The 22,291-nt window shown below is 58.3% G+C and overlaps 1 protein-coding gene across 1 annotated transcript in view; it reads right to left on the bottom strand.

Moving 5' to 3' along the window:
- Positions 1 to 22,291, bottom strand: part of CLPB (caseinolytic mitochondrial matrix peptidase chaperone subunit B) — a 53,667-nt gene that overhangs the window by 28,546 nt on the left and 2,830 nt on the right. The window contains exons 3-6 of the mRNA XM_030477594.1: positions 21,105 to 21,156; positions 13,910 to 13,996; positions 8,352 to 8,455; positions 5,087 to 5,215 (exon numbers count right to left, since the gene is read on the bottom strand). Of these exons, the coding sequence (XP_030333454.1) occupies positions 5,087 to 5,215; positions 8,352 to 8,455; positions 13,910 to 13,996; positions 21,105 to 21,156 (372 nt within the window). The remainder of the gene's footprint in view (positions 1 to 5,086; positions 5,216 to 8,351; positions 8,456 to 13,909; positions 13,997 to 21,104; positions 21,157 to 22,291) is intronic.

Below are 22,291 nucleotides of genomic sequence, written 5' to 3'. Positions count from 1 at the left end.
CATGTCCAGGCACAAGGCGAAGCCAGCAGAGACCAAGGTGGGACAGGAAAGCTGCCAAGGGAGCTCCTAGAGTCCATGCAATGGGTTTTGAAGGGAAGCAGCTCCTGTGGGAGCTTTCTGAGAGGACCATCTCCTGTCCTGCACCCTGGGCAGCACCTTCCAACCCCACAATCCAACACCTGAAGATCCTGGGCAGAAGCTCTTCCCAGTGAGGGTGCTGAGGCGCTGGCACAGACTTTTCCCAGAGAAGCTGTGGCTGCCCCATCCCTGGCAGTGTTCAAGGCCAGGTTGGACACAGGGGCTTGGAGCAACCTGCTCTAGTGGAAGGTGTCCCTGCCCGTGGCAGGGGCTGGAGCTGGATGAACTTTGAGGTCCCTTCATCCCAACCCACCCCATGCTCAATCTCCAGGTCTCAGAGCAAAAAAATTCAACAGGTTTAAATTCGCTGTTGAATCCGAGCCTTGGGTGGGAATTTGGGGGGACCCATCACTGAAGAGCTCCCGTTCAGAGCCCATCGGCCTGGTGTGACACCCTCCCCAAGAACAGAGCCTGTTCCACCTGGGATGCAGCTGCAAACACCCCAAGCCCTCTTACACAGAATTCCACCCTGAGTATTCCAGAGGCAGCACAAGCACGTTCCGATGGCAAACACCATCCCTCCAGAGCGGGCTCTGTAATTCACTCACCACCACGCACCCTCCCCACAGCACCTGCAATCACCCAGGACCAGGGGGGAGCATTTCCTATGAATGGATGTGCTGAATTTCCTGGCAAGAGGAATCCAGACGTTGGGTTCTTGCAGCTTCAGCTAAAACGTGCTCACAGACATGTGTTCTTTGCTGCTTCTCTGCCTCTAATTGGAGCTGTGAGCACTGAGCTGGGTCACGTTCTACAAGAGGGATGAGGCGCGTGTGCTTGAGCATCCCAGAGCTCATAGAGCCATAGAGTCATGGGATGGGGTTGGGATGAAGGGAGCTTAAAGCTCCTCCAGCTCCAACCCCTGCCCCGGGCAGGAACACCTTCCACTAGAGCAGGTTGCTCCAAGCCCCTGTGTCCAACCTGGCCTTGAACACTGCCAGGGATGGGGCAGCCACAGCTTCTCTGGGAAAAGTCTGTGCCAGCGCCTCAGCACCCTCACAGGGAAGAGCTTCTGCCTCAGATCCCGTCTCAACCTCCCCTCTTTATGCAGCACATTCAAACACTGGGATAATAAAAGCTTCCTTACACCAGGGATGTTTCCATCGGGATCCTGCTGCAGGCGCTGCCGCCCTCCCTGCGCCCCACACAAAGCCCTGCGCATCGATCCTGCCTCCAGTAGCAACTGGTGCACCCCATGGCTGCAGGATCCCACCCGCTCCTGCCCCCCCATGTCCACGGTGTCACCTCAGGCCAGCGGCTGTGAAGTGGCCCCGCCGCCAGCCCGGCAGGACAAGGGCCGCGGTCGGCTGGGCACACACATGCTGACCACAGGCCACAAGGTCCTGCACGGGTCAAGCCAGGCCCTGAATGGGCCACAAAGGCCCAGGGCTACGGGGTGAGGGGGGGCTCCCATAGGAAACACCCAGCGCTGCACGAGGGGGTGGTGGTTTGAGCAGAGTTAATGGCTGCAGCCCCCGAGGGCAGGGCACGGAGCAGAGGAAGTGTAAAGGAAGAGTAAATGGACACTTAGTAAAAGGCAGGTGTAGGGATGTGTAAAGGAGGGAGCGAGGGGAGCCTGTTCCACGTCAGCAAACAGGAGCCATCCCGCTGCTCTCAATGGAGGAGCACAGGGACATTGTCCTCACAAAGGGCCCGGGGCACGGCCACTGTCAGAGGTGTTCGATCTCCTCCTCCGGACCTTCAGCCCTGCATTCAGCACACATTGTCCCGACACCGGGATCCGGCTTTGTTATCCCGCAGGAGCGGGAGGAGGGAACAGCCCCAGCACCGGGATGTGATCCAACGGGAGTGGGCAGCAGTGGGGAAGAGCTGGGATGGGAAGGGAAAGGAAGAGAAGCCCAGCTCCTGCTGGGCTCCCGGGATACATGTGTGCTGGTCAGTGCCCGTGAGAGCAGGCACCTCTGAGCTGCCACAAGAGGCTCAGAGCGCTCTGCCCATTGCACGGGGGCTGGCAGCCACCCCCTTACTCCCTGGAGAAAAGCTGGGATAACATTATTGACCGGGATCCCCACTTGCTCCTGCCCTTGGATGTCTCCTTGTGTCCGCACGGGAAGCACTGAGGATGCTCCGTTATCCCCAGCACAGGCAGAACGCGGGAGCACACAGGGGAAGCTGCACTGAAGTGACTCAATAACTGCAGGAGCTCCAGCTCATTCCTACAGCTGTGCTGCGGCTGCAGGAGCCTCTTCCGACAGAGAGGCCAGTGTGTGTGTGCCAGAGCTGCTGCCGGGGCCGCCCCGCGGCACTGCCCGTGCTGAGGGGCTGCCCAGCGCCCACAGAGAGCGCTTTGTCCCTGGCACAGTGTCTCAGCTCGGAGGAACTCACTTGGGTGGCAGGGCCAACAGTGAGGAACACTCAGCAGGGCTGTGTCCGAGCACAAGCGAGGGATTGTGGCCCAAATCAGAGTGGAAATTCGGGATACAGCCAATGACAGCACTGAAATGGGACAGTGAATCATCACCATACTGCTCCTCATCCCACCTAACTCTCCTCTCTTCCAGTTGGAAGCTGTTATTCCTTGTCCCATCCCTTCACACTGTTGTAGGAGCCCCTCTCCAGGTTTCTTGTAGCCCCTTTAGGCACTGGGAGCTGCTCCAAGGGCTCCCCTTCACACAGGAGAAGGAAATCCTTCTGCCTAGAAAACACAGGGGCTATCCTAGGAATGTATTTCCAAGTGGAAATCCTGCAAAGACAGGAGTGAGCCCCAGTGCTCAGCCCCTGGGAATTCCACCCACATGTCTCCAGCTTGGTGCGTGATGTGAAACATCATCCTGGAATCCTGGTAGGATCCACTGTAGTGCAGAGGAGGCCCCGGAGCTGCTGCGAGGGCTGGAGCAGCTCTGCTCTGGAGCCAGGCTGAGAGAGCTGGGCTGGGGCAGCCTGGAGAAGAGAAGGCTCCTGAAGGGGAGACCTTAGAGCAGCTCCAGTGCCTAAAGGGGCTCCAGGAAACCTGGAGAGGGGCTTTGGACAAGGGCCTGTAGGGACAGGCCAAGGGGAATGGCTTTAACCTGCCAGAGGGGAGATTGAGATGAGCTCTGAGGCAGAAGCTCTTCCCTGTGAGGGTGCTGAGGCGCTGGCACAGACTTTTCCCAGAGAAGCTGTGGCTGCCCCATCCCTGGCAGTGTTCAAGGCCAGGTTGGACACAGGGGCTTGGAGCAACCTGCTCTAGTGGAAGGTGTCCCTGTCCGTGGCAGGGGTTGGAGCTGGAGGAGCTTTAAGCTCCTTCCATCCCAACCCATTCCATGCAGGCCCACGCTGACACGTGGCAGGAGGCTGCTGGGGGGTGCCAAAGCAGACCCAGGTCCCTGCTGCTTCTTGCTGACCTGCAGGAGCTCGGTGACCTCCAGGGAGCTGCTCCTGCAGCAGGAGGAATGCAGGGACAGGGCACACAAGGCGGAGGGAGCAGAACTCTGCTGCCCCTCTGAGCTCTGAGAACAAGCTGCACCACGGGCACACGATTGAGCAGCACCTGCAGCTGGAGACACGCATTGAGCAGAGTCTGCTCCTGGCCAAGAGCAAAACAGACACAAATGTCATGGTGGGGAAGAGCAGCAGGAGGGGAGAGAGCAGGAACTGTTGTCATGGTAGCACATCTCTATCTGTTCGCTCGGTGCAGCTTCCTCTCCTGCTCCACCAGTGCTGGTGGGGTTGTGCTCACAGACAGCCCAGTGCTGCTGCAGGCTGCCCCTGGACCAGTGACCACCGAGACACCAGTGACCACCCTGAGACACCGGTGACCACTGAGACACCAGTGACCACCCTGAGACACCGGTGACCACCCTGAGACACCAGTGACCACCGAGACACCAGTGACCACCCTGAGACACCAGTGACCACTGAGACACCAGTGACCACCCTGAGACACCGGTGACCACCGAGACACCGGTGACCACCCTGAGACACCAGTGACCACCGAGACACCGGTGACCACCCTGAGACACCAGTGACCACTGAGACACCAGTGACCACCCTGAGACATCACCCAGACCCTGCTGCTGAAGCCCTGAGTAACCTGCTTTGGCCTCACCTCTGACCCTGCCCTGAGCAGGAGGTTGGACACAGAGACCTCCTCAAGTCTCTCCCAACCCAAGTGATGCTGAAACATGATAAATGCTGTAAGAACATGACCCACAGTGAGTGCTCACGGCCACAACCCCCCCCGTGTGCTGGGCTGCACCCCCAGAGGTGAGCAGCAGCTCAGGGAGGGGATCCTGCCCCTCTGCTGCGCTCTGGGGAGCCCTTAGAGCAGCTCCAGTGCCTAAAGGGGCTCCAGGAAACCTGGAGAGGGGCTTTGGACAAGGGATGGAGGGACAGGCCAAGGGGAATGGCTTTAACCTGCCAGAGGGGAGACTGAGATGAGCTCTGAGGCAGAAGCTCTTCCCTGTGAGGGTGCTGAGTACAAAGGAATCACGGAATGGTTTGGGTTGGGAGGGACCTTAAAGATGGGCAGTGAGGCAGGATCCAGGGGGAGAAGGGGTCTGTGAGTTATCTGGGAGGACCAACGACTGCACCAACTCGCTTGTACCAGCGCTCCCCAGAGCTGTGCGGCCAAGGTACCAACAGCACCCGAGCCTCAACCAGCTATGGGGACCAGCACCCACCAGTGCCTTTGGCAGAGCAGATCCACCCCCAGGAACGTGGCACTCTTTGATTCCAATGCCACAATGTCCATAAAGGAGATGACGGATGAGTAGAGAGCATATTGTGGAAGGGAAATGTTTGAGATACAGCCAGACCAAGGGATGCATTCACAGGGAGAAAGGGAAACTCACTGACTGAGATAACAGCCACCAGAGGTACAGAAAACCACTGGAGGCGAACGGGAACAGAGGAACGAACCCATGAAGAGATTAACGCAGAGAGTAAATCACATCTAACCGTGCGAGGAAGGAGCTCCGCGGGACAGCGCAGTGCTCCAGGCACCCACCTGCATCCAGCAGCAGCCTGGCGGTGGGGCCGTGGTCCGCCAGCACGGCGTAGTGCAGCGCCGTGCAGCCCCTGAAGTTGGCTCTGACGTTGAGGCGGTTGTTGAAGTCGTCCTCCCGGGTCACGAGCACTGTGGGGAAGGGCAGAGGAAGCTCAGCACAGGGGGAGAAGAGCTGCCTGTGTGAACCCAGCGCCTGCTCTGCACGCTCAGAGCGACCCCAAACGCTTGTTGCCGATGGCCATCAGGACCCTGCTGGGTTTTACTGGTGGGTTTTGCCCCCATCCCGCTGACCAGCAGCAGAGATGAAGACAAGATGGTTTTCCTCAACCCAGTGGTGCCTTCACAGCACCAGGCAGGGGAGGAGGTGGCTGGAGAGAGACCTCTGAGCATTGCTCCAAGCACAGCCTCTTCCACCTCCAGCGCCAAGCTGGGATCCAATACAAGCACTATGGAGACTCCTTTGGTTTGTCCCCTTTTCATGGAATCATGGGAGGGGTTGGGGTAAAGGGAGCTTAAAGCTCCTCCAGCTCCAACCCCTGCCCCGGGCAGGGACACCTTCCACTAGAGCAGGTTGCTCCAAGTCCCGTCCAAGCCATTCCCCTTGGCCTGTCCCTCCATCCCTTGCCCAAAGCCCCTCTCCAGGTTTCCTGGAGCCCCTTTAGGCACTGGAGCTGCTCTAAGGGCTCCCCAGAGTGCAGCAGAGGGGCAGGATCACCTCCCTGAGCTGCTGCTCATGCTCTGGGGGTGCCCCCAGCACACGGGGGGGTTCTGTGCTGGGAGCTTGAGAATATCTGCAACGTTCAGAAGAGAATCCCTCTGCCACGAGTACCTGCCGCTGCCCAGCCCTGCCTGACCCTCAGCACCTCCAGATGAATGAATTCCCTGGCTCCTTCCCTTTCCTGGCTCTGCTCCCCCAGCAGAGATGGATAGATGGGGGGGGGGGGAAGGATGTCTATTTATTTATTTGTCGTCATTTCCTACCCAGGGAGGAGCAGGATAATGAACTCCGTGCGTCAGGGAAGATGAATCTCAGCTACTAGGGAGCAGTGCAGTAAAGAGATTAAAGTGTTATTATTGTGGGGTTCGTTTCCCCCCATGGTCCTGGTGACAGCCCAGCCTCAGCTGTAAAAAATGTCTGGCAGGGAGATAATCATCAGCAACTCAATAAGGCGTCAGGGGGAGGCTCCGGCGCCATCCATCACCCCGAGCCTGGCAACCTCCCTTCCTGCCATCCATATAAATGTCTCTAATATATTTGGGGAGAGCTTTGGAGGAGAAAATATTTATCCAGCAAATATGTAAATGTGGGAAGAGAGGAAAAAAACCAAACAGGGGGAAATAGGAGGGAAAGAAGCCCAGCGCCGGGGTTGGGGCGTGTTCTCCTTAAAGATGCAACTGAATTTATTCTTTTTAATAAAAGATGTCAAGGAGAGAATTAATGCAGCTCCTGCCTGAGTGGCCTCATCTTTCCTTCAGCCCCAAATATATAACGTTAGAGAGGGATGGAGGCAGAAACAATTCACTTTATGGGTGGATATCCCTGGTCTTAAATAAAGGCTGTGCCCGTTATGGATTGGCATTCCATTGTTCAGGCTTTAATGCTGCTTCATGCATCTTGGATGCGCTGCAGGGAGGTGATGGATGCGTGGTCCACCCCGACACGGAACACATCCCATGGGTCACGGGGAGGGATGAGAGTCCTGAGCTCCTACAGAGCAAACACCCTGCCCAAGCTGTCCCCAAGGGACTCATCCTCCAAAGCCACCCTGTGCCGTGTGAAAGCTTCAAACAGGGCACCTCCACTGGAGGCTACAGAGCTGTGCGTGGAGAGGCCAATGGGGAATGTCACTGCATGGTCCCTGTGAGGGTGCTGAGGCGCTGGCACAGACTTTTCCCAGAGAAGCTGTGGCTGCCCCATCCCTGGCAGTGTTCAAGGCCAGGTTGGACACAGGGGCTTGGAGCAACCTGCTCCAGTGGAAGGTGTCCCTGCCCGGGGCAGGGGTTTGGAGCTGGAGGAGCTTTGAGGTCCCTTCATCCCAAACCATTCCATGATCCTATGAGGATTCTATGACTCGACCCCCCTAAGACGTCCCTGGCTGTTGCCTTCTCCCTTCCAGGACCCTCCTCCCTACCTGAGTGCTGCTCAGCCGCTGCTGGGCCTCGTGCTCCCATGTCCACCACATCCTTCTGACCACATCTGAGTGTGCTGACCTTTTGCTTTGGACTTTGAAGCCCCCAGGTTGTCCCCCCTGCCCCGGGCAGGGACACCTTCCACAACTTCCACACCTTCCACCCTGTACCAGCGCCTCAGCACCCTCACAGGGAAGAGCTTCTGCCCCAGAGCTCATCTCAGTCCCCCCCTGGGGCAGGTTAAAGGCACTGAGCCCTGCCCGTGCCCCTGCCAGCCCGGGAGCTGGGAGCCTGGGCACCAGGAGCATCCCTCACGGACACAGCTGCTGCTTTTCCAGACACTCCCCGCTCGGATTCCAGCAGTAACCACAAAGCCAGGGAGATGTAACAGCATTTATCATCCCAGAAAGTGGGAAAAGCCTGGGAAATGTCAACTGCTCTGAACAGAAAGAGCCGGGCTCTGAGCGAGCTGCTCGGTGGAAGGTGTCCCTGCCACCCCCAGGCCTTTGGAGGACCCTTCAACCCAAACCCTTCCATGATTCCATGACTCTAAGTCTGCATCAACAGCCCAGCCATGGGATAACGTTGGGCTGAGACGGGAGCTGGAGACATCAGCCAAGAGAAGCCCTGGTGAGGTGAAAGGACACTGCAGGGAACCTCCTTGTCCTCATGGAGAGGCTCCCAGGGCTGGAAGCCACCACTGATGCCTGCCCCACGCCAGCAGCAGTGATTGCACCCACGTAACCTTCAGCTTTAGCTCCATGGGGCAAGTCTGGAGTCACTTCAGATCTATTTATAAGACCTGGAGCCAGGCTGGTGGTGGGATACCTGCCCTGGAGCCTTCTGCAGCAAGCGCCTGCATGTGGTCAATGGGATGATGCTCCTATCTACAACCTCATGGGATGTTCTGCCTATAGAGAACCAGGTTATCTCCAGGATGCTTCTCAGACATACCTACACCATGCTTGCTTTTACCTTCATACACTCACCCATGTGCCTTCAGTTCCTCTGCGTTTCAATAGGAGCTGAAGCTCTAAACCCACCCAACCCAGGTCAAATTCCCACTTTAAAGCCGGGAAAGAGAGTTCTGGGAGCTGGGAAGCAAATGCAGGTGGTTGCACCCACCCAACATTACCTTCCAAAGAGTGGAGGCCTTTCTCCTTGGCAGTCTCATAGACGCTGCTGAAATCATCTCCAAGGTTTGGATCTGCATTGGCTGCCAGCAGGACCTTCACCACACTGTTAGGAATGAGAGCAGAAAGGAGGAGTAAAGCAGGAGTAGGGAGAGAGGACTCCGCAAGCCCTCCTCAAACATGCCCAGCTGGTGAAGAGGGAACAGGAACCACAACTGAACACTTCACCACAACCACACCAGCACATCCCGAGAGCCATGAGATGTGGGGCAGGCCCTGGGGGACCCACAGCCCTCCCCACGACCTGCCCAGAGCACGCTCTTGGTGGGAATCACATTCCCAGCCCACCATGGAATCAGTTGTCATCCCGTAGGTCTGGAGCAGAGGTGGAAGCTGTCCCCAGCTGCAGGAAATGCAGAGCTGGACCCAAGCACATCCCTGTGCCTGCACGATGGAAGATGCTTGTGACACTCTTCAGGTGAAGGGAAGCAAAGCTACGTCCTGCTGCTGCTCCTGCTTCTGGGACACCACCAGTGCGGCACCGGGGGAAAGGAGCCAGCCCACCAAGGCGAGGAGCACGGGATGAAGCGTGGCCAGGAGCAGGGCTGCAAGGGACCTATCTGCTCCCCAGGTTTCCAGCTTAGAGCATTCCATCCTTCTACATAGAACCATGGGTTGGGATGAAGGGACCTTAAAGCTCATCCAGCTCCAGCCCCCTGCCATGGGCAGGGACACCTTCCACTAGAGCAGGTTGCTCCAAGCCCCTGTGTCCAACCTGGCCTTGAACACTGCCAGGGATGGGGCAGCCACAGCTTCTCTGGGAAAAGTCTGTGCCAGCGCCTCAGCACCCTCACAGGGAAGAGCTTCTGCCTCAGAGCTCATCTCAATCTCCCCTCTGGCAGGTTAAAGCCATTCCCCTTGGCCTGTCCCTCCAGGCCCTGGTGAAGAGCCCCCTCTCCCCAGCACCCAACATGGGTGCTCTGTGTGTTCCCAACCCATGCAGCCGAGGCCTCAGTGCCATGGGTTAGTGGTGGCCTTGGCAGTGCTGGGCAATGGTTGGACTCGATGGTCCTAAAGGCCTTTTCCAACCTGGTTGATTCCATGATTCTATGATCCTGTAGCTATGGGACCCACCAGAGATGCAGCTCCTCCAGGGGCTGACCATGGCAGCAGGAGTAGGACACCCCATAGGACAACTCTGCTACGTGCTGGGACCAAGGTCTTCACCTCCAGCCCCCCCAGGCTGCAGCAGGATGGGCAGTTTTGGGGTGGACTCTTCCACCCCCACTTCCCAACCCAACCACTCCTCAGGAACCAGGTTTCTCATCACTTGTGGAAGCAGCTCGAGGCCACTTTAACTCTTCATTTCTTCCCATGACAACCAGACAGTGAGTTGCTGGTGAGCATTCATCAGGGGTGACAGTGCTCCGGGGCTGACAGCCACCGCTGGACACGGCTCTGCACGCTCTGCCTTGTCACCTCACATTAGAATGTCACTGCAGCTCCTCTCCCCTTCGTCCCTAAGTGCATTAGTGCAATCAAAGGGGCTTGGTTTGGTCTTTGAATAAGGTGCAAAGAAGCCCAAAGGGTGCTGGGGACCATCAACAAGGCATCACCACAGGGATAAAGGGGTCATCGTCCCACTGTGCTCGGCGCTGGTCAGGCCACCCCTGGAATATGGGCTCAGTTTGGGTCCTGCTGCACAGAAAAGCTGTGGATGGGCTGGAGAGGGGCCAGAGAAGGGCCACAAAGATGCTCCAAGGGCTGGGCAGCGTGTGAGGAAAGGCTGAGAGAGCTGGGGCTGTTCAGCTGGAGAAGGGAAGGCTCCGGGAGACCTGGTCCCATGTGCCAGGAGTTAAAGGGGGGCTGCAGAGAAGATGGAGACTCCCTTTGGACAAGGAGTCCCATGGGAAAGCCGAGGGGTGATGGGCACAAGTTCCTCCTGGGGACATTCCCACTGGACACAAGAGGGAATTGTTTCCCAATGAGAACAACCACCATTGGAATAATGTCCCCAGGGAAGTGGTGACTCCCCAGCACTGGACACTGTTAAGATTGGGCTGCACAGGGTGCTGGGCATCCAGCCTAGGTCATGCTGTGCCTGGAAAGGTTGGAGCAGGTGATCCCTGAGGTGCCTTCCCCGGGGATTCCAGGATTCAGAGTGATGACATCAGATGATGTCAGAACTGCTCCATGCTATTCTCCTCCCCAGGGATAAGGAATGTTTCCTCAGCTCCTATGAGTAAGGAAGGCTCAAGTTTAAGCAGCACAGATCCAGCTCTGCTCCAAGAGCCCCGCTCCGGGCTGTGACCCAGCTCCGGGCGCAGGAAGGACCCACTGCTCCCCCCCAGCCTCTGTCTCCAACCAGCTTCAATCTCCTCTCGTGCTCTGGGCCATGCTGTCCCCTCCGGGCACCTCTGCACCAGGCTCCTGCACCGCCAGGATTGGTCCCAGCCCCGCAATTTGCAGGTAATGGCACACTGAAGCAAGTTGGCCTTTCGGAAAGGCAGCAGCACAACCAGATAGAGGCTGAGCTGAGCAGTGGGGGGGGGAATGTCACTGGAGCAAGCCAGGGGCTGCCCGAGGGGAGACTGAGATGAGCTCTGGGGCAGAAGCTCTTCCCTGTGAGGGTGCTGAGGCGCTGGCACAGGGTGCCCAGAGAAGCTGTGGCTGCCCCATCCCTGGCAGTGTTCAAGGCCAGGCTGGACACAGGGGCTTGGAGCAACCTGCTCTAGTGGAAGGTGTCCCTGTCCGTGGCAGGGGTTGGAGCTGGAGGAGCTTTAAGCTCCCTTCATCCCAATCCATTCCCTGTTTCTATGAAGACCCCCTGCTCCACAGCTGGAAACCACATTCCCCACCCCAGCTCTTTGACAGGTAACAGGATGGGCCCTACGTGCTTCCAGGGATTTCTGCAGCTCTGCTGCAGACAGCTGGGAACGAGCTGCCTGATGTGAAGGGAGAGAGGAACCCCCCATGGCACAGACGTATGTACCTAATAGAGGTGCTGGCACTGCACCCGTTCATCACGGCATTGCCTATGGAGCTCCAGACACACCACCGCTCACCGCGAGCCTCAGGACATACCCACAGAACATCACCATGCACGAGGCGCTGCTGTTCCTGAGATAAACCATCCACACAGCACCTGCAAAGCACCAGCTCGAGCTGGGCACGGCGGGGGCACAAGTCCCAGTGACCCACAGTGAGGTCCCTTCACCCCAAAGCACGCTGCGATCCCGCGGTTAATGCCTCCCCACGTCCGGGTGCAGGACTTTGTGACGAGCAAGGGAAGGATCTTTGTTTCGGCGTAAAAAGCAGTGACAGATCCCACGTGCCCCGGGGCACCGGGGATGTCATCCTGCAGCTGATGGCAAGTGACAGCAGTCATTAATGCAGGGCCTCCACAATTGAATTAAACATATGGACTGGAGCTGCCTAATTGGCAGAGTGAGAGCTGGGCACGTTGGGGAACATCAGAGAGCTGAAGGACAGGTCCCAGCCACCTCCGGGGGCACTGCAGACACTGAGAGCACGGCTCTTCCCTGCAAACAGCCTGGGAAAGGCAGCACTTTGGGCAGAATTCGTCCTTTAAGCTGAGAACCCTCATTGCTGCTGCTGGTGTTGCTGACCCTGAAGGCCAGGCTGGGATCTCACGGGGTAAACCAGACGTGGGGACAGAGCAAGTGGCTTTAATGCCACGGTGTGGCCACGGTGCTGCCGCAGGCTACCCTAGGTGCAGGTCCTCACTCACTGTGCCCACCTCTGAGCCACTGTCACCTCTCCTCCGGTGTGGAGCTGCAGAAAGACCCAACTCACCTTCCCTGGAGGCTGCTGGGCTGAAACCTGAAGTTAACACCTTATAATCACTGAATGAGCTGCTGTGGGGGATAAACCCATTTGAGAGCATCAACGGGTACAGAGGGACCACTCCTGCATCGACTACAAAGCAGAGTAAGTGCCATTTAGAGCAGTTCCTACCCGGTGTATGCACAAAGGTTGCAAGAGATCCAGCAAAGCAGCAGGGAATTGGAAAGGAAAAGCTGTTAAACACCTACACTTCTGCAGCCAGCTCTGTGGGATCAGGTGAGAAGGTCACCACGGGACTACACCCATGAGTAAACTATTAGTAGGGAACTTCAATGCTCCATGGGTCGTGTTCCAGCTCAGCAGTGAGAAGCTGGGGCTGCCCCATCCCTGGCAGTGTTTGAGGCCAGGTTGGACACAGGGGCTTGGAGCAACCTGCTCTAGTGGAAGGTGTCCCTGCCCTTGGAGCTGGAGGAGCTTCAAGCTCCCTTCAACCCAAACCCTTCCATGATTTTATGACTTTTTAACTTTCCTTCAGCTATTTAAGGACTTCTCAGTTTTCAATTCAAGTCAGGATTCATCCAAAACGTGGCAAAAATCACCACCATTTGCCCAACACAGCCAAAAGCTGGTTTTTTTCCCAAATAAGCCCCCGCATCGCTCCCACTCTGCCCATGCACAGGACGGGACCAGCCTGGCAGTGGCCCTGAGCGCCCACGTTTCCATCAGCATTCCTACCTGCTTTAAGCCTGACTTTAGCCCCTCGTTGCCCCCAGCAGCCTCCCTCCCTGCCTCCCTCGGCCCGTGCAGCTCGGGCAGGCCTGTTCTGCTCCACCAGTCACTCGGAATGGTCACCAGTCGTCACACTCCAGCGCTGAGCATTGTGCAGAGGCAGAGGTGGGAGGCTCCGGAGCAAACAACGGGGCCCGTTGCTGCTGGGACATCAAAGTTAAACCAACAGTCGCAAGCCCCCTCCCCTGTGCCCGACTTAAGGAGCTCCCCGAGGGGGTCGGGACTTTCAGCTTGTCACGGGAGCCATCAAAGCCTGCACCACACACGAACTGGGCGCATGGATTCGAGCGGCGTCGCCCGAGAGCGGATATTCCGCCTTTGTGCTCCGCTTTAATCCCGTGTTTTCCCAAGTCATTTGGGCTTTTTCTTGCTTATGAACTTGTGACTAAGTAAAGCAGCCCCGAGAGGGTGGGACATCAAAGCTCAGCCCCCGTCTGTGCCACAATTCCACAATTGGATTTCGTTTTCGCTGGTGGTTTTGTTTTCTCCCCCTTTAAACACAAAACCCCTTTAATTGAATTTAGTTGTAGACTGAATATATTGAAGAGTGTCTTGCAAAGGTGACACGGAGCCAGAGCCAGCAGCATGGGAACGCAGGAGGCAGGGGACAGCCTTTCTGCTTCAGAAAGGCTGCCATGAAGGAGCACCAGGAGCCTGCAGGGCCGTGGTGCAGCTCCTATGGGAGCTGGTGGGGCGTTAGGAGAGCTCCCACAAGGATGTGCCAAGGCTCCGGGATGCTCCCAGTGCTGCTGGGGAATGGCACTGCCTGCTCCCTGGGGCTGCAGCAGCCTGCCTCCACCTCCCAACACACCAGGGCGACGAGCTCCCTCGGGTTTAGCTCAGCACCACGTCCCAAAGCAGCCTTAGGGCAGCTCCCTGTGGAGCTCGCCCATGGAAAGCAGGATCAGTCCGAAGTGCCTCACACGCTGTGCGATGGGGAGCGCTGAGGTGAGGTGGGACCTACCTGGAGTTCCTGCTGATGGCTGCCACCATGAGAGCCGTCCAGCCCAGCCTGTGCCTCGCGTTCACGTCTGCGCCGTCCACCAGCAACCTGCAGGAGGAGAGACCTGGTCAGGAGAGGACACGGAGAAACCATCCCAAGCCAAGGGGTGAGAGTGGAATGTGCTCCTCCGCAGGGACCTGCTCCAGCGCAGCCGAGGAGACCAACAGCAAACGCTGATTAGAACCCTCTTCATCATCACCAAATCATCAGGGAATGGGTTGGGATGAAGGGACCTTAAAGCTCCTCCAGTTCCAACCCCCTGCACGGGCAGGGACACCTTCCACTAGAGCAGGTTGCTCCAAGCCCCTGTGTCCAACCTGGCCTTGAACACTGCCAGGGATGGGGCAGCCACAGCTTCTCTGGGAAAAGTCTGTGCCAGCGCCTCAGCACCCTCACAGGGAAGAGCTTCTGCCTTATCTCCAACCTGAACTTCCCCTGTTTCAGTTTGAACCCATCACCCCTTGTCCTATCACTACAGTCCCTGATGAAGGTCCCCCCCAGCAACCTTGTAGCCCCTTCAGACACTGGAAGCTGCTCTGAGGTCTCCACGCAGCTTCTCTTCTCCAGCTGAACAGCCCCAATGTTCTCAGCCTGGCTCCATATTCCCAACCTTCGCACCCATTCCCTGACCCCTCCCTGACCACTTTTAGCAATTAGCTCCTAGGTGGCTCCTGCTTGCTTTGACTTTTATGTTCTTCAGACTCTTCTCTGCCCCTTCTGCAGCCTCTGATCCAGCAGCACCACCATGAGGGCCAGGCCAAGGGGAATGGCTTTAACCTGCCAGAGGGGAGATTGGGATGAGCTCTGAGGCAGAAGCTCTTCCCTGTGAGGGTGCTGAGGCGCTGGCACAGGGTGCCCAGAGAAGCTGTGGCTGCCCCATCCCTGGCAGTGTTCAAGGCCAGGTTGGACACAGGGGCTTGGAGCAACCTGCTCTAGTGGAAGGTGTCCCTGCCCGGGGCAGGGGGTTGGGACTGGAGGAGCTTTAAGGTCCCTTCCAACCATTCTCTGACCTCCCTGTATGATCCCCAGCACCACGACAGGGTTTATGTTCCCTTTACCAGGTTACAATTAAAGTTCAAGGATAATGAGCTATCTGTCAGGTGAACAGGAGCTCCGGGCTCCAGAGGAGCTCGATCCTGCACGGCAGCAGAGGAACAGATCTCCATGCAGGATCCTCACACGGATCTGCACATCACCAGCTCCAGGACACGGCTCCACCAGGATACATCCTGCTCTTGCCTCCTTCCCCCACCTGCAAGCAGATCTCAGAGCTCTGCCGCCCCAGGAGCACCCCAGGACAGCGGTGTCCCCACGTGCAGCCCCAAGGCCCCCCCAGCCGGGCGCGGGGCCCCGGCGGGGGCAGATTGCTATCTGCAGAGAGCAGCTCCCGTTGCAGAGCTGCAGACGGGGGGTGTTTGCACTCACAACACTGGGGTGACACGTCTGTGACTCGGCTCCATGGCCACAGGTCACCGTGCTCCCGGGGACAGCGCCACAGGGAGAAATCCACACCGGGCCCCATCTGTGCACCATGTGCTGCTGGGTCTGTCCAGCGGGAAACATGCTCCTTTGGATGGGAAAGGAGCTACTGAAGGGACAAGAGGCAGCCCCGGATCCCCCAAACCAGGAGGAGCCCAGCAAGAGATGGGGGACTCCTACCCCGAGACAGAACCATAGAACCCCAGCCTGGGTTGGGGTGAAAGGAGCTCAAAGCTCCTCCAGTCCCAACCCCTGCCCCGGGCAGGGACACCTTCCACTAGAGCAGGTTGCTCCAAGCCCCTGTGTCCAACCTGGCCTTGAACACTGCCAGGGATGGGGCAGCCACAGCTTCTCTGGGAAAAGTCTGTGCCAGCGCCTCAGCACCCTCACAGGGAAGAGCTTCTGCCTCAGAGCTCATCTCAATCTCCCCTCTGGCAGGTTAAAGCCATTCCCCTTGGCCTGGCCCTCCAGGCCCTTGTCCAAAGCCCCTCTCCAGGTTTCCTGGAGCCCCTTTAGGCACTGGAGCTGCTCTAAGGGCTCCCCTTCAGGAGCCTTCTCTTTTCCAGGCTGAACTGGATGAGCTTTACGGTCCCTTTCAACCCAAACCATTCCATGAGTCTACAACTCCCTGATGCTGGAGTTCTGCTGCAGGATTCAGTTCCAGGCTCAGAGCTAAGACACTGCCATTCATCCCACACTTTTCCATTGAGGAACCTAGATCATGACAAGCACCAGGCATGCCACGGGACGCAGCCCAGCGCAGGAATGGCTCGTGTCCCCCCCTCCAGCATGCCCGCATGGGCACCGCAGCAGAGCTGGGCGCTGGTTACCTCACTGCAGGGTGCTCAGCAGCACAACAGCGTCCCTGGCCAAGCGAACCTGCTGCTCCCATTCAGTTCCTTCTCCTGATTTAATGCTGTGACAATGGGTGACAGCCACCCCCACATCCCAGCAGCACCCGCATCCACCAGGAATAACCCCTCTGCTCAGTATTTGGGGGTTTGGCCACACTGGAACCAAGTCAGACGCAGGACACTCGCTGTGGCCTCTGAAGGAGGTTCTCAGGTAGCTCTGACTGGGGATAGGGCTGAAGGTCCTCTGCTTCTGCAGAAACACCTTCTTGAAAGGGTTTCAGGGGGAAAAGCTCATCTGCTTCTCCAGAAAACACTTGGGTTTTAGGGCTTTAGGGCAGAAAGTTCATTTACTTCTCTAGAAAACACCTTTCTGAAAGAGTTTTAGGGCAGAAAGCTCATCTGCTTCTCCAAAAAACCCTGTTTCTTAAGGATTTTATGGCAAAAAAATTGTCCCCTTGTCCCCCTCTCCAAACCCCACTTTTCTTTCAGGGTTTCAGAGCAGAAAGTTCATTTACTTCTCTAGAAAACACCTTTCTGAAAGGGTTTTAGGGCAGAAAACTCATCTGCTTCTCCAAAACCCCCTGTTTCTTAAGGATTTTATGGCAGAAAAATTGTCCCCTTCTCCAAACCCCACTTTTCTTTCAGGGTTTCAGAGCAGAAAGTTCATTTACTTCTGTAGGAAACACCTTTCCTAGGGTGTTTCCCTAGGAAGACAGCTCATCCAGGGCAGACAGCTCATCCAGGTCTCCAGAACACACTGTGTTTTAGGGGTTGAGGGCAGAAAGCTCAGCTGCTTCTCCAGAAAACACTTATTCTACAGGTTTCCACCTCAGAAAGCTGGCGTGCTTCCCCAGAAACGTTCATTTCCAGGGTTTTGGGGCAGAAAGCTGCTGTGCTCCCCCAAACCACCTCTGAACGGGCTTTACAGCAGGAAGCTCATGAGCCTCCCCAGAAAACCCCTCGGTTTAGGGTCTTGGGGCAGAAAGCTCAGCGGCTTCCGCAGCCACAGGTCACCCTGCGGGAACAGCGCTTCCCCACGGATCTCTAACGCTCCGGGAGCTCCCACTCCCGGAGCAACACCCCTGCAGAGCCCCGCAGCGCGGGGCACCCCGAGCAGCGGGCCCCCAGCGCCCGGCCAGCCCAGCACCCACCGCGCCGCGCACCCACGGCGGGCCGGCAGCTCCCGCTGGGAGCCCTTTGATCCCGGGAGCAGGCGGGGAGGAGGCCGCGCTCCCCCGGCCCGGCAGATGTGCCTCTATTCACCCCGCGGCGCGGGTTCTGGGTGAGCGCCTCGGTGACAGGGGCCCAGGGGCATGTTTGAGTTTGTGCTCAGCGCCTCCCTCCTGCCAGCTGCAGGAACAGGACCTGGAAACTTGAACTTTCCCCACAACAATAGGTGCTCTTTCAGCCCCGCACCCTGCTCGGTGCTGGGTGACTGCCGGGGAGGGGGGACGTGCCCCGTGCTCCACCGGCAGGGTGAGACCATCCCCAGCCAACAATGTGTCCGGACATGAAAGCACAAGGACAGGCAGAGGCAGGGAAAGGAGCAGAGGGAACGTGCAGAGCTGCTGGAGGGGTTCGGTGTGGCTGCTGGCATCCTGGCTCCTCCTGCTCCCCAAGCCCTCATGGTCACCTCTGCGAACACACACGAGCACACAAGCACTGCTGCAAGGGAAGGCAGAAGGAGAGAGCAATGTTATATCCAGGGCTCCCAGGGCAAGGGATGGTGGCCCCAAACCACCCAGAACAAACAGGGCACGTGGAGAGGTGATGGCCAAGGAGACGTTCATGGAAATGGATGTCCAGAGTCAAAGGGAAGCTCTTCTGAACCCAGGTGTCAGGAGGGGAAGTGAGATTGTGGATGAGAGGGGCTGCCTGAGGGGGTGACAGCACAGAAAGGGGGAACACATGAGGGGGAAAGGCAACGTGGACACAAAGACACAGACATGGGGAGATGCCAAACTCATCCCACAGCCGCAGCCTGAGAGATGCTCCAACACCCAGAGCAGATCTTGCCTTTCCAAACAGGTTGGAAGAATCGTATCGTGGAATCATGGAATGGTTTGGGATGAAGGGAGCTTAAAGCTGATCCAACTCCAACCCCTGCCCCGGGCAGGGACATCTTCCACTAGAGCAGGTTGCTCCAAGCCCCTTGACCTGTCCCTACACCAAAAGCCCCTCTCCAGGTTTCCTGGAGCCCCTTTAGGCCCTGGAGCTGCTCTAAGGGCTCCCCTTAAGGAGCCTTCTCTTCTCCAGCCTGAACTAGATGAGCTTTAAGGTCCTTCCAACCCAAACTACTCCATAATCCACGATCCTACACACCGCATCGGGAGGACTGTCCCTGTCCTGCCACCTCACACGAGCACAAAGGTTCAGGCCCTTCTAGAAGAGGCTCCTTGTTCTCCAGCGCATGGCACCAGCTCACCCGTGCAGCACCTCACGCAGGCTGGGACCCCTGAGCTCACCTCCCATAGCCCCAGGGCTGATCTCCTCCCAGGAGCAGGGCGAACCCGTGGGACGGTGTAAGGACAGAGGTATTTCCATGGTGGGACAACCATTCCAGCCCTGGAGCTGTGTGCGCCGCGTGCTCCGGAGCACATCCCACACCAGCATTCCCGCAGCTGATCCCAGTGGGAATGCTGTGGGGAGTGAACGGCCCTGGTGGGGCAAAGCTCTCTGTGACAGCAAAGGGGAGATGGCACCTACCAGAGCACTGAAGAGGGGACGGGGAGGCTGGGAACGGGTCAGGACCATGCTGCTCCTCACTGGGCAGAGCAGCGTGTTCCTGCTGGGGGGACCAGGACTCCCGGCAGCTGTAACCCCCCCTTTGGTGCCTGCAGCGCGAGGGAGAAGCTTCAGACGGAGCCTGGAGGAGGCAGCAGGAGGCTGAGCCGGAGCTGCCACCACGAGCGATGCTCAGCAGCGAAACCCAGGGGCAGAAGCACCCTCTGGGGCTCCAAACGTGAGTGAGCCCTTCCTGCAACCCAAAACGAGCCTGGAGCGAGCAGCCAGAGCTGAGGTGGCTCCTGGATCCCCTGGGAGCTCCTGGGCACCTCCACACCTCATCAACACGGATCCAGGCTGGTGCCTGCTCCTGGAATGAGCTGCTGTGACACAGGCACCGCGTTTCCATGAGTCACGGTGGGGAGTGCTGAGGAGAACACTGCTCCATCATCCTCCTCCAGGGAGGAAGCTCTGCTCGTTGGGGGGTGGCTTCGGAAGGACCAGGGCTGGAACACTGGGAATCAATGTCAGTGCTGAATGTGGACACAGGGCAGTGAGGCAGTCGTTCTCCCTGGCTCTGCTTCTTCCCTTGCTTCCAAACATGTGGAATCACTGAGGTTGAGGGGAATTAAACTATTGACACTCATTTGGTGTTACTGTCTGTACAGGCTGATGGTGGGAAGGGCTTGAAGGGAAGAGCTGGGCTGCTCCAAAGGGAATGGTCACACAGGTTCATGGAATCCCACACTGGGTTGGGATGAAGGGACCTTAAAGCTCCTCCAGCTCCAACCCCTGCCCCGAGCAGGGACACCTTCCACTAGAGCAGGTTGCTCCAAGCCCCTGTGTCCAACCTGGCCTTGAACACTGCCAGGGATGGGATCCTGGGGAGCTTCTCCTCACCCAACACCCCAAGTCCTTCTCCTCAGGCTGCTCCATCCAGCCTCCCCCAGCCTGTGTCTGTGCTGGGATTGCCCCGACCCAGGGGCAGGACCTTGCCCTTGGCCGTGTTGAGCTCCATGAGGTTCCCATGGGCATCCCAGGGGTGATACCCCGGACCCCCTCATCCTGCAGGAGATCTTTAGGGCATCTCATCTCTTCCAGGAGAGAACACAGCTCTTTTGGGGTAAGGGCCACAGTTCTCAAAGCTCTTCAGTCCCCTGCTCACAGCACAGCCTCTGCTCCAAGCTGCCCCAGAGCCTCTCCCTACCTGCTTCTCCCTCCTCAGTTAAACCCAACCATGACTTAACTCATGGTCCTGAAACCTTCCTCTTGGTAGCTCACCCCAGCCTCTCTGATGTGACCATTTCCTCCCCTTCAGGCCAGAAGATCCCATTTCCTAGTCACTGTATGACGATGTTCTAATGCATCAAGGGCCATGAGGAGGTGTCGGCTGCACAAGGCACTTGACAAAGTCCAGCTCCCGCCTTGATGCAGCAGGAAAGCAGCAGCTGAGGGGAGCGGGGGAGCAGGGAACACGGTCTGGACAGTCACAAACAGCAGGCTCCTGCTTCTCATCATCTCCAAGGCGAAAGGACGGAGAACTGAACATCATCAGTGAGAGCGCCAGCAGGCCCTGCTCAGCTCCGCTGGCCTGGCGCAGCACACGGGCTGCTGGCAGCACGCAGGGAGCACCCGCAGCCGCCCCGCAGGGCCTGAGCACGCAGCCCAGCCCTGCAGCCTCTCTGCTCTGCTCTCCGGGCATCAAAGCCTGGCAGAGGGCTCAGAGGAGCCTAAAACTACACAGCAGAGCTGCAGCGGTGCAGCCACCCCTCTCCTTGTGAGCCAAGGGGGGCAGGAGGCCGGGACAGCACGGTGTGGGGAGCAGGAGAAGGGAAGGGGGTGCTGTGTGGCCGGTGCTGCCCTCTCCTGGGTGCAGCCCCGCACTCAGCTCTGCCTCGCTCCGGCCCAGCCTCAGGGTGGGCAGAGGCAACGCAAAACACCCCCTGGAAGCGTGTGGGTGCCATCCCTTGGGATACCTGCCCAAGCACCGACACGTCTGAGCCCCAGCGGGTATGAAGGACGAGGCCGCCCTTCCCAAGTGCTGACAGAGCTCTGTGGCTTCCCAGCCCTGGGCAGCAGCATTCCCTAATCCCGCTCACCTGCTGACTTCCGAAACGTTGTTGATCCTCGCGGCTTCCAGCAGAGCATCTTCTGGAAAGGGAGAAAGGGTGGGAAGGGAGTTAACAGGGAAGCACCTCCACAGCCCCACAGGAGCTGCGGCAGCAGAGGGGGAAGGTCCTGCTGGGACACCCAGGGCTGGGGATGAGCCAGGAGAGGCTCCAGCAAGGGACCCCCCAACGGGAGGACCAGAGACTTGTGTGTTGGCAGAGCAAACCCTGCAGGGTGCTGGCACCAGCACCCAGCACCCCCAGCCTCACCCCCAGGGCTCCAGGCACCAGAGAGCTCCTGCCATGGGCCTGGAATGACACCTCCTGGCTGGGGAGGGTAAGGACAGCACCCAGAGACACCCAGCGACACCCAGAGACACCCAGAGGTGCTGGAGCAGGAGCTGCTCCCGAGCAGTGCAGCCAGCACAGCCCTGCTGGGGCATGTGGGAAGTGGGGACCCCCCCCCCCCCAGGTGCCACCAGCCCTCAGGTGCTCCCTGCTCTCCAACTCCAACATCTCCTTTGCCTTCTCCAAGTCGTTCCCACCCATGGCTGAGCCTCCTGCCTTCTATCTTCAATGTGTCCTCCTCGAGAGCAGCCCCAGAGACAGGGCTCTGCCCTCTGCACCCTAACCCTGGGCTCAGGATCCCCCTCTTGGGGCAGGAACACCCACAACCACATGGGTTGAAGGGACCTTAAAGCTCACCCAGCCCCAACCCCCTGCCCCGGGCAGGGACACCTTCCACTAGAGCAGGTTGCTCCAAGCCCCTGTGTCCAACCTGGCCTTGAACACTGCCAGGGATGGGGCAGCCACAGCTTCTCTGGGAAAAGTCTGTGCCAGCGCCTCAGCACCCTCACAGGGAAGAGCTTCTGCCTCAGAGCTCATCTCAATCTCCCCTCTGGCAGGTTAAAGCCATTCCCCTTGGCCTGTCCCTCCAGGCCCTTGTCCAAAGCCCCTCTCCAGGTTTCCTGGAGCCCCTTTAGGCACTGGAGCTGCTCTAAGGTCTCCCCTTCAGGAGCCTTCTCTTCTCCAGGCTGCCCCAGCCCAGCTCTCTCAGCCTGGCTCCAGAGCAGAGCTGCTCCAGCCCTCGCAGCAGCTCCGGGGCCTCCTCTGGCCTCGCTCCAGCAGCTCCACGTCCCTCTTGTGCTGCTGCCCCAGAGCTGGATCAGGACCGAGGG

The sequence above is a fragment of the Strigops habroptila genome, chromosome 2 (assembly GCF_004027225.2).
Source record: "Strigops habroptila isolate Jane chromosome 2, bStrHab1.2.pri, whole genome shotgun sequence".
NCBI classification, from domain to species: Eukaryota; Metazoa; Chordata; class Aves; order Psittaciformes; family Psittacidae; genus Strigops; species Strigops habroptila.
The sequence above is the reverse complement of the archived record's forward strand: the minus strand, read 5'-3'. Positions and strand labels throughout refer to the sequence as shown.